The 14,631-nt window shown below is 43.0% G+C and overlaps 1 protein-coding gene across 2 annotated transcripts in view; it reads left to right on the plus strand.

The window, feature by feature from the left end:
- The first annotated feature begins 1,105 nt into the window (after window positions 1-1,105).
- Window positions 1,106-14,631, plus strand: part of Lgi1 (leucine rich glioma inactivated 1) — a 43,461-nt gene continuing 29,935 nt past the window's right edge. The window contains exons 1-2 of one of the 2 annotated variants that reach the window (XR_003842389.1): window positions 1,106-1,656; window positions 2,073-2,144. Coding sequence is in view for 1 of the 2 variants with exons in the window: in XM_021205724.2 (XP_021061383.1) it covers window positions 1,433-1,647; window positions 2,073-2,144 (287 nt within the window). In the remaining variant the exon portion in view is untranslated. The remainder of the gene's footprint in view (window positions 1,657-2,072; window positions 2,145-14,631) is intronic. The other variant, XM_021205724.2, reaches the window with a different exon arrangement.

Below are 14,631 nucleotides of genomic sequence, written 5' to 3' on the forward strand. Positions count from 1 at the left end.
TTTGCTTCATAAAGGTGCGGGTACTCGAACAATCCATTTTATACATTCAATTTTAAAAAGTGAGAAAAGGAAGGACTGTGCCTGACTTACCAGAGTGGCTGTGCCACCATGAGGGATGGCCACCATCAGCTTAGTCAAAGGACATTTTATTCTACTGTGCTAAGGATATTTTCACCCTCTGGGGCTGGACAACCCCACATCCAAGGCCACGCTATCTTGATTTTGTCCTTAAACAAACTTCCCTTTCCAAGGGAGTGTCTTCGTCTTCCCTATGATATATGCCAATACGCGCCTGTGATTTTTATTTGGTTCCCACAGACATGATGAGACCATCTGTCCTATCGTCTCTATCGTCCCTAATGTCCCCACTCTACAGGCAGGATAGCTCCCTTGTCTGTAAAATCTGCTTTTTCCAGATGACCTGGGGATCTCCAAGCGGGGTCTCTAGCTTACTCTAGCACTTCTCCACGTTATCGCAGCCTGCTGGGTGAGCCAGACCCAGTTTCAAAGCCCCAGGAAGCTGGAATTGGCTGCCTCCTGCTGGCAGGGAGTACTGTTCCAGCCTCTTAGGAGGAACTCTGCCAAAGAAGGGAGAGCAAGAAGGAGTAGACTGGATTATACACAGGGATGGCTTACCATTCTGTCGCCTCCCTCACCGTGGAGGGAGGAGTGGGCTCTGCAAGGTGGTGGGGGGTTATGAAAATCAATAATTCGTAATAGTTGGTAAGTGTCAGGGAAGTAAGTATTCAGTCCCACTATATTCTCCTGAAATTGACAGTCTCCGTGTGTTCACGGGTTTATCATTCAATGGTAGCATCAACCAGGTGGGCTCTGCCAGGGAAGGCACGGACTTAACGGCAGACAGCTTCATTTAACTTCCCCTTCCCAGCCAAGACTGTCCCCCAAGCTAGTTTTTCTTACTAGGCTGTTGGCTACACGAAGAGCAAATTCCCAGAGGTTCCCGAGATTGCCCACATCCTATGCTAAGATGACTGCTCCACCGCCCGCCCACCCACCCACTAATAAGACATAATGCCGTCCTATTTTTGGTAACAATTAAAGGGCCTCCCGGTGAACAGCAGAAAGCTGTTTATTTTCTGTTACATCACTTCGCTTGCCTTCGAAGACTGGTCTGTGTTCAGTGTTTTCTGTGAAGTGAGTCGGCTCTCTTCCTCCAGCAGTTGGCTCGCTCCCACCTCGCAGCACCTCGCAGGTCTCTTCCCCCAGCAGTACGCTGCCTGAGCGAGGAACAGCTCACGAATCAGCTGGAGGTCCCTGTTTTGAAAAAAAAAAAAAAAAAAAAAAAAAAAAAAAAAAGGCAGATACAGAAGCAGAGAAGGGTGGACTCCTATGTGACCTGTTCTTAGAGCAAGACAATCAGCAGCTGAATTCCAGAAGCCCTGTTCATGTGTGGGGATATTCTCTCGACTGCATGGAATCAGAAAGCAGCAGAAGGATGGGAAGCGCCTGCATTCCCCTGAAAAGAATTGCCTATTTCCTATGCCTCTTTTCTGTGGTTTTGCTGACTGAGGGGAAGAAACCAGCGAAGCCAAAATGCCCTGCTGTGTGTACTTGTAGCAAAGATAACGCTTTATGCGAGAACGCGAGATCCATTCCACGCACCGTTCCTCCTGATGTTATCTCACTGTAAGGCCCGTAAGCATTTTGATATCTAATTTACAATTTAAAAAAAAAAATCCAGCTGGTGGATTTGGGGGTTTGTATGTATTCTGAGAGGGGCATGGAGCTCGCGAGACAGATTCCTCTTGCATGCCTGACCATTTGACAGCACTAACATTTTGCTGCATTTAAAATTTGTGATTTTTTGATAAGCTGCTAGTGAACATGCTTAGCTAGCCCCCACCCTGGACATTATCCCGAGGCACCTGGAGCAGGCTTGTCTCTCTCTCTCTCTTGCTTCATCTAGGAAGGAACAGAATCTTACTTTATAAAATAGTGGGGAAATATAGCAACTGTTATGGTAAATCGGATTAACATAAGATCTGTTCTCTGTGTGTGTCTCTTTGTGTGTGTGTCTGTTTGTTTTGTGTGTGTGTTTTGTTTTCTTTCAGATCCTTTGTGAGATCTGGTTTTACTGAAATCTCAGAAGGGAGTTTCTTATTCACACCATCGCTGCAGCTCTTGTGAGAAACATTTATATAATGACTATTTTTAATATGGCATGAGTTTGGATAAGCCTTCTAGTAAAATGAGCTTAATACTGTTTCTGTTGAATGTGATGATGCTTCTGAAAGGGGCAAGAACATGGGTAAAGCAGGAGATAGATGGGTTATTTGTAACTTCATGTCCACCATAAAGGTAGATTCTTGCACGGGTAAATTCACTAACTTGGGATACTGTCTAGTTTAATGGCTGTTTGTGAAGTTTTGGGACGATGTAACAAGAATACTAATTTTGATGATCTTACTTTCATTTTTAACTTGGGGAACTTCAGTTATTTTGCGCTGGAGTTCTTGGGTTTGTCAATACAGAGCCCAGCATCACATATGCGCTCAAGATGTTGTCTCATGGAGATCTGGGGCAGACTGTGCCTCTGTATGATTTACCATGTGGGGAGAAAGAGAAAAAAAAAAAAAAAACACCCTTGGTTCTTTCTAGGTAATTTCTTAAATACTAATTCTCAAGAGGCCGCTTTCTAATCTCCTGTAATTTATAACTAGTCCCCTCACAGGGAGGAAAAGATGATATTAATGTAGCAAATACTCCTTGTTCTATGTTTTGAGATGGCCACAAGGGAGCCACATATTCAGTCCATGCCTGAAAATTATTCAAAAATAGCACTGGACTATGAAATCAGACCTCTTTACAGGGATAATGAAATATGTATAATTTGTTCTGATGTATAATGTCTGGCAACTGGAGCCTGGTTCTTCATGGGTATCACATGAGAGTAGAGGGGTCTCCGGTGCTCCAGTATCAATCATAAGTTAGCAGACAGACACTTGCAAAACAGACACAGTCAACTGTCAATATACTGAATTTGAGATAGCTTACTTAACTGTGTGATTAAGATCCAAGTTTTTAATTTATTTGATTTCTAGATTTATATTTGTTTCCTTGCCATCCATGCTTAGCCATTGTGTTTATACATGGGCAGACACTGTGCATTTGAAGTTGGAGAGTCCTGTGTTCGAATCGCACCCCACTAATCTCATCTCACTAATCACTGGAATGTTGCCATGTGGTCTTGTTCAGACTGGCTCTCCCTCTTCTCCCTTCAGCTTCCTTATCTACAAAATGGAAATGATAAGACATATTTTTGAAGTGTTGTGATCAGAGAGAAATAAAAATTTAAGTATTCATTTTTTTTTTTTTTAAAGAAAGGGTCTCACATAGTTCACACTGACTGACCTTGCCAAGAGCTTCTGATGTTCCTCCCTCTTCCTCCCCACTGCCGAGATCAAAGGTGTGAATCACTACAAGCAGCTTTAGATCAAGCCCTAGATGTGGCTTATTGGACGTGGCAAAGTCTTATATGTTTTATAAAGGCTGCAGCTTTAATTTTTCTACATCAAGATAAAACGCTAAAAGTTACTTAATATATTCTGTGGTCTGTCAGAAATCCTAAAACTGGCTTGACTGATTGCAGTTACAAACTTGATCAGGTGTTTTGACATTATGTAACAAGGTTCCTTATTGTCCTTTCCTGGCTAAGGCCTTTGGTTGATTGCAATTGAGTGCAGAGTTCCTAAGGGTTTATTTATCTGTTTGATTACAGAAAGTGTTAACATGTCAAAGAAAAAAAATGTCTAAACAGGTTTTATAATTCAGAAAGGGGCAACGTCTATAAGTCTGGGCTCCTTCTACAGACTGTGCTGATCCTGAGAAAACGATCAGTTTTGCTTACACTATTTATTGGCCATATAAATGGCTTGTTTAAAATGTGCTTTTTAAAAAATGTACTAAGGCAACTGGGATAGTCCAATGAATCCTTAACTTTCAAGACCTCTCAGTCCCCCAGTGCTCTCTCGATCTGACACGAGGTGGACATTGGCTAGACGCTGGAAACCTAGCCTGTACTCTACTTTTTTCTGTTGGGTGGACTCAGCCACTCTGAGCACAGGTGCCCGGCAATGTCATAGAAATAGTCCCCGGCTGCTGTAGGGCAGTGGGATTTCACGTATTTAGAATCACAGAGGAAAGCCAAGGGCCTGGTTTTAAATAGCCCACACTGACTGTGTGCCATGCCCCGCTGTCCCATGCTCTGAGTTCCTATGGAACATTCCAGTCCTTATTTCTAAAAGCAGTTCAGATTTCAGAAGTAACAATGGAGCCAGCAGTTCTCCCCTGTGTGTCCTTCATTACCTCATATTAGCTGACCTCAGCAGAGTAGATTTGGCCATCCCGATTTTATGCAAAACCATCAAAGTTTATGCATAGGCTCCAGGACCATGTTTTTAAGGACTTTGTTTCCCATGCAACCTGCTCCCTGTTCTCTGCTTCCTCATATGCTCAGGAAAAAGCCAAATGAAAGCATTTTCACTAAGTAAGAAAATCAGTGGCTCTGGCATGCTATGACTACAGACAGAAAGTTCTGCAGACAGAAAGAAACCCTACCTGCTACCAACCTGCTATTGGAACAGGAAGACCAAGGTGTCACTAGCATTGCGTAGGGTTGGCAATGAATTCTAGACCATGGATCTGTGGATTCACTGTGTATCTGTGAAGAGAACAACTTTAGGATCAATTCTACTGAGTCTTTGTGGAAGGCAGTTAGCTTCTTTGTTTGGATAAAACATGAAATGGCTGGTTCCAGTTAGGTGTGGTGGTGCGGCCGGCCCTGCAATGACAGTGTTGCTTGAGAGGTCTGAGACAGGAGGATCTAGAGTTTGAAGCCAGCCTAGAGGGGTCTGGGATGGGGCGTTCCATCCCTGTCACCCACTGTCACAGTCTGATATTATGGTCCTGGTCCCAGGAGCTTCCTCGGACCTTCTCTAAGCTATGAAGGATGCTGAGGACTGTGGCTGGCTGTGCAGCAGGCTATGCTGGAGAACAAGAGAAACAAAACCCACGCTCTACTAGAGAAGAGAGAAAAACTAAACCGAGCCAATAAAAATCGATCAGATCAGCTGTACAAAACACTCCCTTTGTGTAGGGAAAAAAGGACAAGTTCCCAAGCAAATGTCGTCTTTCTTCATGTTTTTCACAGAGCCAATCTGAAACATAACGAATGAGCATGGTTATGTATTCCTGCTTGCTCTCTGTGCTAGAGTGGCTCTTTCAGTGAACACAGTTTGGAGAAATGTGTTTTCACACGTTATGGCCCTGTTCCTTCCCAACTACAGACTGGAATCCCCAGTGATACAGGCTCATGATGGGAGACTCAGATTTAAGAGAAAAAAAACGTGGCCACATTGCCACTTGTTTATGACGTTTTAATGAATTAAGGCCCTTTGACTCCTAAGACACTCCTATTTACTGGCAGTGAATCTCAGAAGTAGTTCTTAGTATAACTCTCAAATGCATAGCAAAAAAACTGTACAAATTCAATAAGGCTAGAAAAAAATATATCCACTTTTTTTTTCAATGAGATTTGGTCTTGAGTGAAACATAAAATTTACCTTTGATATAGGGAAAATAGCATTTAGCAAAATGAATGCACAGTTGACACAAATATGTAATCAACAGGGAATCAAAACTCAAAATAAATAGAAAAGGAAATAGTATGCATAAGAAATAAGCTTATTCTTACCGCCGGTACTCCATTAGGACTTTCGCCAGCTTATTTGTTCAGAGAAATACCTGCAGCAGACCTTGTCCTTTGAAACCACTGGGTTCTCTACTGTAAGTAATAAGAATGGAATGTGACAATGTTGAACAACTACTCAAGCTAGACCAGTCAGCTTCAAGGGTGTGAGGGTACTTTCTTAACTGGTTATGTGTTGATGAATATTCTTGGTTTATGTCCAGCTGATGCTCTGTGAAGCTCCCCGCCCCTCCCCCCAAATTTCCCTTTTCCCCTAAAATCTATAGGTCTGAAATTTTTCTATTTATTTATTTATTTATTTAGACAGTGTCTTACATATTCCAGACTCTTCAATCTAGCAAGGACAGTCTTGAACTTCTAATACTCCCGTCTTCACATTCCAAGTGCTGGGATTAAAGGCGTGCACCCACACACCTAGCCACCAAACCCTGTTATGTGCTTCTGGGTATCGAACCTAGGGCTTCATGCATACTTTGAAAGCATTCTGCCAACGAAACTACACCGCCAACGCAATCACACAGATTCTTATATCTGTGTCAATTACCTTTTGGATGTGGAGTGTGCTTTCTCTGAAAGTGTGTTTTATTCTTCCACTTATTCAGACCAGAAACCTGATGGTGTCTTGCCTCTCCTCCCATGACTCACGTTGAACGTGAGAATCTGACTTTTCCTCTTCACCCAGACCTGTCCCTGCCTGAAGGACTTTAAGGCTTCTGCAGCACACCTCCGGTCACCCAATCCCTCCTCGCCCCACCCTCCGACTTTCAGTCAGAACCCTCTGCATTAGTGCTACCTTCTTTGAAACAGTAACTGTCACGGTGCCACCCAAGTGCTTGGAAGCTCTTAATGGTTCCTCGGAAGGGAGAGAAAGTCATAGGACCAGAGCTGGTGCTAATAGCACTTGGCTCTTTCCTGTTTATCCTGGCCTGTCAACCACAACCCTGACCCTAGCCACTCCCACCATGGACCAGGTGCATCCATGTACACCAGGGATATCCGTGTGAGAAGGGGATGCCTGTCTTAGCCTGGCATCTCATATTCTAGATGCTGCTAAGACTGCCTGACGTTTGTTACTTACTTGTGCTTTTATCTGGTCCATGTCTGATATCCAGGGTCAGAAGTGAGCTACGGCCTAGGGGAGAGCCTTGGGACTGTAAAGAGCCAAACTTTGCTTATATATTTGTTGGTGCTGATCACCATAGCCACAGACTCCTAGTAAAGCATTTTGCTATAGTACCTTGGGCAAATTTTCAGCCTTTCACCCCAATTACACACAAATTAGTGGGGTAGAGTACTAGAAAGTGATAAGTCACCAGAAAGTAACCTATCCACCCCCCACCCCCACCCACCCACACACCCATACCACAAATGAAAAGAGATATTCAAAATTCTCTGAAAAAGACTGCTGGCACTTAAAAGGGACACAGAACACCCACTTTATCTTTAGCCACCCCCCTTTCCCACCCTTGTTTCACATTAGGCTTCCTGGGTTCTTACTTTGACTCTTCTGTGAAGGATAAACAGACTGTGGACACCCAAACAGAACCGGTAGAGAAGCATTAAGATGAGAAAATCAGGAACGAATCATTTCCGTGCTTATTAGCATCTGCATAATTAAAACCAGTGTTTGTTAGGGACCAAGGGAGAAAAAAAAACAAAAACAAAAACAGATAAGTACTTATTGTGTAGTTGCAAGCAGTGAAAAAAAAAAAAAAAAAGAAAGCAAGATATTTTCGGTGCAGTAAATGAGTTTGAAGATCCTACTGTGTAGCAGGTACAATCACTAGCTTCATGGGGGACACAAAAGTGACTGGCCTGCTGTCACTTCACCCCAGTAGGGCAGCTCCAGGCAGGTGGTGATTGATGACAGGTGCATTGTATTTCAATTGTTCCTAGATGCATTGTGCTGCATCAGGTGAGTCTAACAACCTGTGATCAGAAGGATTGGTGTTCGGCTGATGGGTGGTGACGGCGATGCCTGTTGGTGGTGAGGTTGTGGGTAACATGGGCAGCAGCAGAATGGTTGCAGGGGCTTTTCTGTATGAGCTGGAAAGTCACCTCTGCCTCCTGGAGAGCAGGCAGTGTGGCCAGCAAGTGTTAATAGCTTTGTGTTCAGATTCTCTGGAGTACCCATTTCCTCTCTGTTGCTTATTAGTTTTGTGATTTGGGGTAAACTGAGCCAAGCTTTGGCATTTATGCATATGAAGTGGGAAATACTCAATAGACCCTAGTGCATTGGGTAGCAGGTGGAAATTCACGGATGACACTGTTCCTTTAAATGCATGAACGCTGGATTTATGACAATGGTTGTTGTTTTTATTATTGAACCTGTCATAGCATTACACTAGTGTCTGCTTGTATAATCTGAGCTTGTCTACAACCCCAGCTTTAAGGTTCTGTGGCCCTACACACAGGTCTGTATTGGGACCTGCTGAGAAATCTTGCTTTCAGGTATTTTTTAAATAGGCAATATGCATTATTTATCCTTAAAAAAATGTTTAACCCTCTCACTTCTTCCTCATGAATAAGTAACCACAACCACAGTTTATAAAACATGTCATATTTTACTTAAAATAATTAACCTGGGCCAATCTTCAGACAAGCGGTCCTATGGTAGTATACAACTAGAATTTAAGAGTCTAAAATCCAGTATGACCATAAATGGACTGTGTAACATTGGGCAGAGAGCAAAATGGTGCTGGGCCTCAGATCCTATAAGCATAAAACACCAAAGGAAGAATAGGTTCTGGTTTTGAAACTCAAGTACTAGTTGAGGTGGTGAGATAAACAAAGAAGACAGTTGGGCATGAGACAACAGGAAGTGAAAGTGATGGGCACCCTGAGAAGATATGACTTACCTAAGAGTGACATCTTGGTCTCCTGATGATTATTGCTGGTAGATGAGCATGCAGTCATTACCCTCCTAACTCTTTGGGGAAGCAGAACTCTGGGAATTTATTTTAAACAGGATAAAGACAAAGCATTGAGCTGGCATTTGAGGACCTTCACACTAATTCTTAAGGCTTCCTCCAATCTGAAAATTCTACTATATTCTGTGGAGTTGGAGAGATGGCTCAGTGGTTAAGGGGACTTGTTCTTGCAGAGGGCCTAGGTTCAGGTCCCAGCTCCCACATGGTTGCTCACCTCTGTCTGTACCTCCAGTTCCAGGGGATCCGATACCTTCTCCTGGCCTCTGTGGGAAATGCACACACATGGGGAACCCACATACTCATACACATAAAATAAATACAGCTAGTAAAAATAAAATTACAAAAATATATTTTAAAAAAATCTATTCCATTCTAATCTATGACAACTTTACTATAAGATATAAAATCACTTTGTTAAAGAAGCAGATAAAAATTACTATATCAATTCTCATAAACCAGCAAACTAAATTGGTAATCAAAAGAACCCACAATATAGAATTGGCTCTATAGTTATTAATAAGAATGAATTCTTTTATGACACCCTGGGTTTGGGCCCCATCTCTATCAACAATAAACCAAAACAAGTAGTACAGTTTCTAATCTACAGAGTGCAATGGTGCCTAACTAGGCCTTCTGTAAGGTGGCTAAAAGGAGACAGTATTTAGTAACAATCTCATAGGTCTATGATCCAAAAGGAAATGTTGGATCCACTTACATAGCAAGATGGTGGGTGTTTGCTTATGTAAAGTGCAATTAAAAAGCAATAAGCTGGGGCTGGGGAGGTGGCTCACCCTATAAACTACTTGTCACTTAAGCAGGAGGCCCTTAGTTCAAGGACCAGCACCCAATAAAATTTCCAGGCATGGTGGCTCATACCTATGCTAGGAAGGAAAGGACAAGAGGATCTTTGGAACTTGCTGACCAGCTAATCTGTGAGCCCCAGATTCAGTGAGAGACCCTGTCTCAAAAAAATAAAGGGGAGGGAGCAATAGAGGAAGACACCCCGTATCAGCCTCTGGCCTCTATATGCATATACCACACCACACACACACACACACACACACACACACACACACACACACACACTTTAAAACCATTTAAGGAATCTTAGAGATTTCCTCAAGAAGAGCCGTGGATTCATCCTATGCTTCTGCAGCTAACTATCTCTACTCTCCTTTGAGAACCCTTACTGAAGGTTCACAGGACACACAAGAAAACCAGCCAAGCTTTGGCTAGAGACATTGGTTACTTTAATAGTGCCTGGTGACGCACTATATTTCGATATTTATATCATTATCGTAACCTTCTGAGGCACACACAACTTTCCCCAGAGGAAGTACTAAAGTAAGTACAGAGAAGAAGTACTAAGAACTAAGTACAGAGGAAGTGCTGAGTCCTCAGAGGGCCAGGTAGGCCCACAGTGACTGTTAAATTGGCATTAAACAGCAGGAGTGGCGTTGAAACCTTCGCCCCTACTGTTAACCACTCCTGTTTACTTCCTTCTGACATGAATAATCTTGGTGAGTTTGACTTTGCGTAGTTTTGTTCCTCAAATCAAATTCTGTCTCACGGGGTCAACCTCTGCCATTAACAAGGTTATTCAGGGGAAATGTGCCCTGAATCCTGGGGACAATGACTGAAAGGGAGTTTCAAAGGCTCTCTGAAAAAAAAAAGTGAAAACATCGCTGGCAAGGGCTTCCTAGTTTCCCTGGGTTTCCGCCCTCATTGGTATGTGTAAGCCCCAGCCTCCTTGCTTGAACCGAGAGACAGACAAGCTGACAGGAAAAGAAATAGAGCAAGATAGTACAATAACCTTCTTTTCTTCAGAGTCGCGTCATAGCGCGGGGTTCTCCAAACCTGTGTCCAGGGGAACGGTCACCCTGCAAGGATAGAGTTGGGTGCTCCATCCCTGCATGGCTGCTCGCACGCACCTTGGCATAGAAAAGACTCTGAAATTAAAGTGGCTCCCTTCTTCCCAACCTCCCCTAGAGTATGGCTTCTATGGAACATCGTTTGGAAACGCCCACACACAAAACTCAGTTATGAACTTACTTTAATTACCCCTCACTTTGTTCTAAAGCAGTGGGCCCCAACCTTCCTAAAGCTGCAGCCCTTTAATACAGTTCCTCATAGTGTGGTGACCCCCCCCCTTCCCAGCAGTTAAAATTACTCTCATTGCTACCTCATGGCTGAAATTTTGCTGCCGTTATAAATCATGATGCAAACATGTGTTTTCTGGTGGTCTTAGGTGACCCTGTAAAAGGGTCATTCGACCTCTCCATGGGGTCGTGACCCACAGGTCGAGAACCACTGTTCTAAAGAGACTTGATGACAAGGCATGGTGGACGGGTCATCTCTACTATTCTAAAGGAGAAATGAAGCCATCTGCTCCGTAAAGGAATGACTCAGGGTGGTTTTATGAAGAGTCATGCCTCTCCACCAGGCTACTCATCTGGTCAAGCAGCTTGGTATAAGTCTGTCTTTTCCTTAGGGACCTCCATGTAGATGCTTCTCTCCCAGGAAGTAGATAACGACTTGAAGCTCGGTCATCAGGCGAAGGGCTCCAGAGCTTGAACGAACTCTCAGTTTTTTAAGTGAAGTGAGTTTTCTCATTGTTGTTCACTTGGTGGCTGAACCCGCACTGCCCTGGAACCTTTCCATGAGACACTCAGTATGTGTAGATCTCAGTGATTGACTGGTCCTGCAACCAATTAGATTGAGAAACCTGCATGTTTAATACCCCTTCGAAATTTATGGGAAGAAAGGACATGCAGAGCTAAAATGCCCGATTAATTTGTTCAACCCATTCCTCTTAAACTTAGCTGCCTTTTCTTCTTGCATGCACCTCTCTCAGTCCCTGAAAGGTCTTGGATCTGAACATAAGGGAATGCTGCCCGGGAAATGCTGGTCAGCTGTTGTGGTTTGTGGCTACTGGGCAGAGCTGGCAGGACCAAGGGGAGGAAGCTGACTGTGATCATAAGCATTAACCAGTCCCTGTGGGACAATCATGCTGGACCCCAGAATGCCAGCTATACCACGTACAAGTTTCAAATGGTCTTACCCCCTCTCGCCTCAGTTTTCTTCCTGTGTTATGTGGAGACTGTAAGACTCACATTGCAGCCTTTAAGGACAAAAGGGGATGTCAAGCCACGGAAGATGAGGCAGGGTACAGACCAGGCTTAAGATACAGTTTAAATCACTCCTTGGTGTTCCAGAGAGATACCAGGTGACTTCAGATGAACATAGAGTGGGAGCTGTCGGCTAGCTGTGTCAGTTTCTAGAAAGAAAGCATTTTGATAATCCTGAGATGACACTGTATTATTAATAAAGGGGCAGGCCCATGCCCAGGGAATGCTTATAGATATGAAATCTCTATTCTAATTCTGGCCCACCTGTGGCAAATAAAAAGGGAAGGAAGGAAAGAAGGAAGGAAGGAAGGAAGGAAGGAAGGAAGGAAGGAAGGAAGGAAGGAAGGAAGGAAGGAAGGAGAGAAAAAGAAAGAAAAAAGAAGAAAAGAAAGAAGAAAAGGACATTTTAGTCACATTGTTCAACCTCTGCCAGCCTCAGTTTCTTCATCTGTTAAAAGCAGAATTAGATTTCACATCCCCAGAGCACCTCCCCCTCGGTTATGAAGAACCAAATTAAGGTTCTTTGTACCCAATCCTTACTGAAAGGGTGGCAGACTCCTTAAGGATTAGCTGAATTAGATTGAAAATAATTCTCAAGGATGAGAGTCAAAAATAACCGTCAAATAATTCGCTCTTCAGCAATGCTTCCTATTTTAGTGCTTCTCTGTCTTGAGAGCATATTTAAAAATATTCAAATGTAAATTATTCACATGGCACATGCACTCAGAACATGCGCACTTGGCAGATGTGAATCACCAGCTTATTGTTCATTATTCTTCAGCCAGCCTGCTTCTCTTGGACAATGAACGTTACTAACAGCCGGAGGGTCTGAAATGGTTAAGCAGGGTTCTAAACATGTTGACAAGTCCCTCCAACTATGCTGCCATATCTTGCAACAGCTGTAATATGTCCAGTTTATTCTCCTTAATGTAGATATAGTACACATACACCCAGACCCATAGGGACCTGGATATGTGCTGTGCATTTTCACACACTGCTGTTGGATGTTGAATAGCCTGGACCAGACTCATCAGTCTTATCTGGCATAAATGACGTCCCCGGACTGGCTCTCATACTGCTAGTGTTCTCTTTTGTGTAGATAATTCCTGACAGGAAAACTGGAGACTTGTCTATGTTCTTATAGGATTCTGGAGGCTCATCCAGGGAGTCCTTTTTGTTATTCTAATTCCTGTTTGAACAGAGCATGAACATCTTCACATACTTAATACATTAACATACAATCCTAAGTGGCAGGGATGAGCTTTGAAGCCAGATTCCGTATTCCATATCTCATTGATGCAGTCTCCAGGTGACAGCCAGATGCCACTGCTGGTCCCTTTTCCTCAACTATCCTCCCTCTGTTGCCAGGAGAACCTGCTCTGCTCAAGGTGAAAGAATGGAGGCGGGCCTTTCATGGGCCAATGACAATCCTGACAGCAGTAAAGATGTCCAGGTGGTACAGAGGGCCTGAGTGAATGTTATTAGTGCCAGGGGTCTTGACATAGGGCCAAGTGAGCAGGGTGACTGGGGGACAGTAAGATTTTCTCAGCAGACATTGCAGGTCCCCATATTTTGCCATCTGCAGGCAGACTTCCATCCCAGCTTGCATCCCTACAATGCCATAAGCCTAGACTCGTGTCTTTGGAGATAAAAGTGGCCCCTTCCTTTAATAAGATAGAAGTATCATGCATTAGTGCACACAGAGGATTTATGGCTAAGAAGCAATCAAGACCTAAGCTTTGTGATCCTTCTGGGGTGTTCCTTTCTTGGCCTTTGGAGGAAGAAACCATTTCTGGGCTCATGTGCCTGACCTGTCATCTCTCTAAATGGACTTTGTCTCTGGCTTGTTCACCTCGGACAGTCTTAGCCTTGAATTCATATAGCCAGACCTTTCTTCTTAGGCCCTCTACCCCCTCATTCACTTCTCTGATGCCGAGCGAGCCCAGGTTCTATTTTAACCCAAGTTCCCTGGTAACCATGTTGCCTACAGTTTTCCTTTTGAAAGCTGATTGTAGCTTTCATCCAACCAAGACCACCCCTCCCCACCTACACACACACACACACACACACACACACACACACACGTCCAATAATCTTATGGCCATGGCACTAAGTGTTTTGTTGATGAAGAGCTGTGCCTTGCACCTATAGGCAGCCATACAAAGGCAAGTAGAAGAAAGAATTACAACATGGGTTGGGTCAGTATATAATATGTCAAGTCATATCCTCTGGCCAAGGTGTATATTGTCAGTTATTTATGAAAAATTATTTTAAAAAATGTAGTTTCAAAAATATTCTATATTGGATGTGGTGCCATATGCCACACATTATATTATAATTATGTGTAATTATAATCACAATATTAAGGAGGCAGGGGCACATGGACCTTTGTGAGTTCTAGGCTATCCAGGGTTATATAGTAAGACTTTGTCTTAAGAGAGACAAAGAAAGGAAGAAAGAAAGGAAGGAAGAAAGGAAAGAGAAAGAAGTGTTATTCTAAAGAACGCTTAAATAAAATATGTAACTTAAAGCTTATTACGAATCAAAATTTGATTGATATTTTACACAGTGGAGAAGCCATACCTTTATATTGTTTTATGTTTATACAGAAAGAATAAAAATATGAGTATTAAACTCAATAAATAGCAGAAGGAAATTGGAAGAAAGGGATAATGAAAAAATAAAACAATGCATTAAGTAGCAGTTTTATTTGGACAAGAAAGTCCAAATTTTCACTATTGGAAGGGGGGAAACCTGGTATAAAATGGTAGCCATTTGGAAAGAACAGCACTCACAAGTTAGAAGTCCTTTCATTATTAACCAAAAGCAGAATAATGTCTAGGGA

The sequence above is a fragment of the Mus pahari genome, chromosome 1 (assembly GCF_900095145.1).
Source record: "Mus pahari chromosome 1, PAHARI_EIJ_v1.1, whole genome shotgun sequence".
In the NCBI taxonomy this organism is placed as follows: domain Eukaryota; kingdom Metazoa; phylum Chordata; class Mammalia; order Rodentia; family Muridae; genus Mus; species Mus pahari.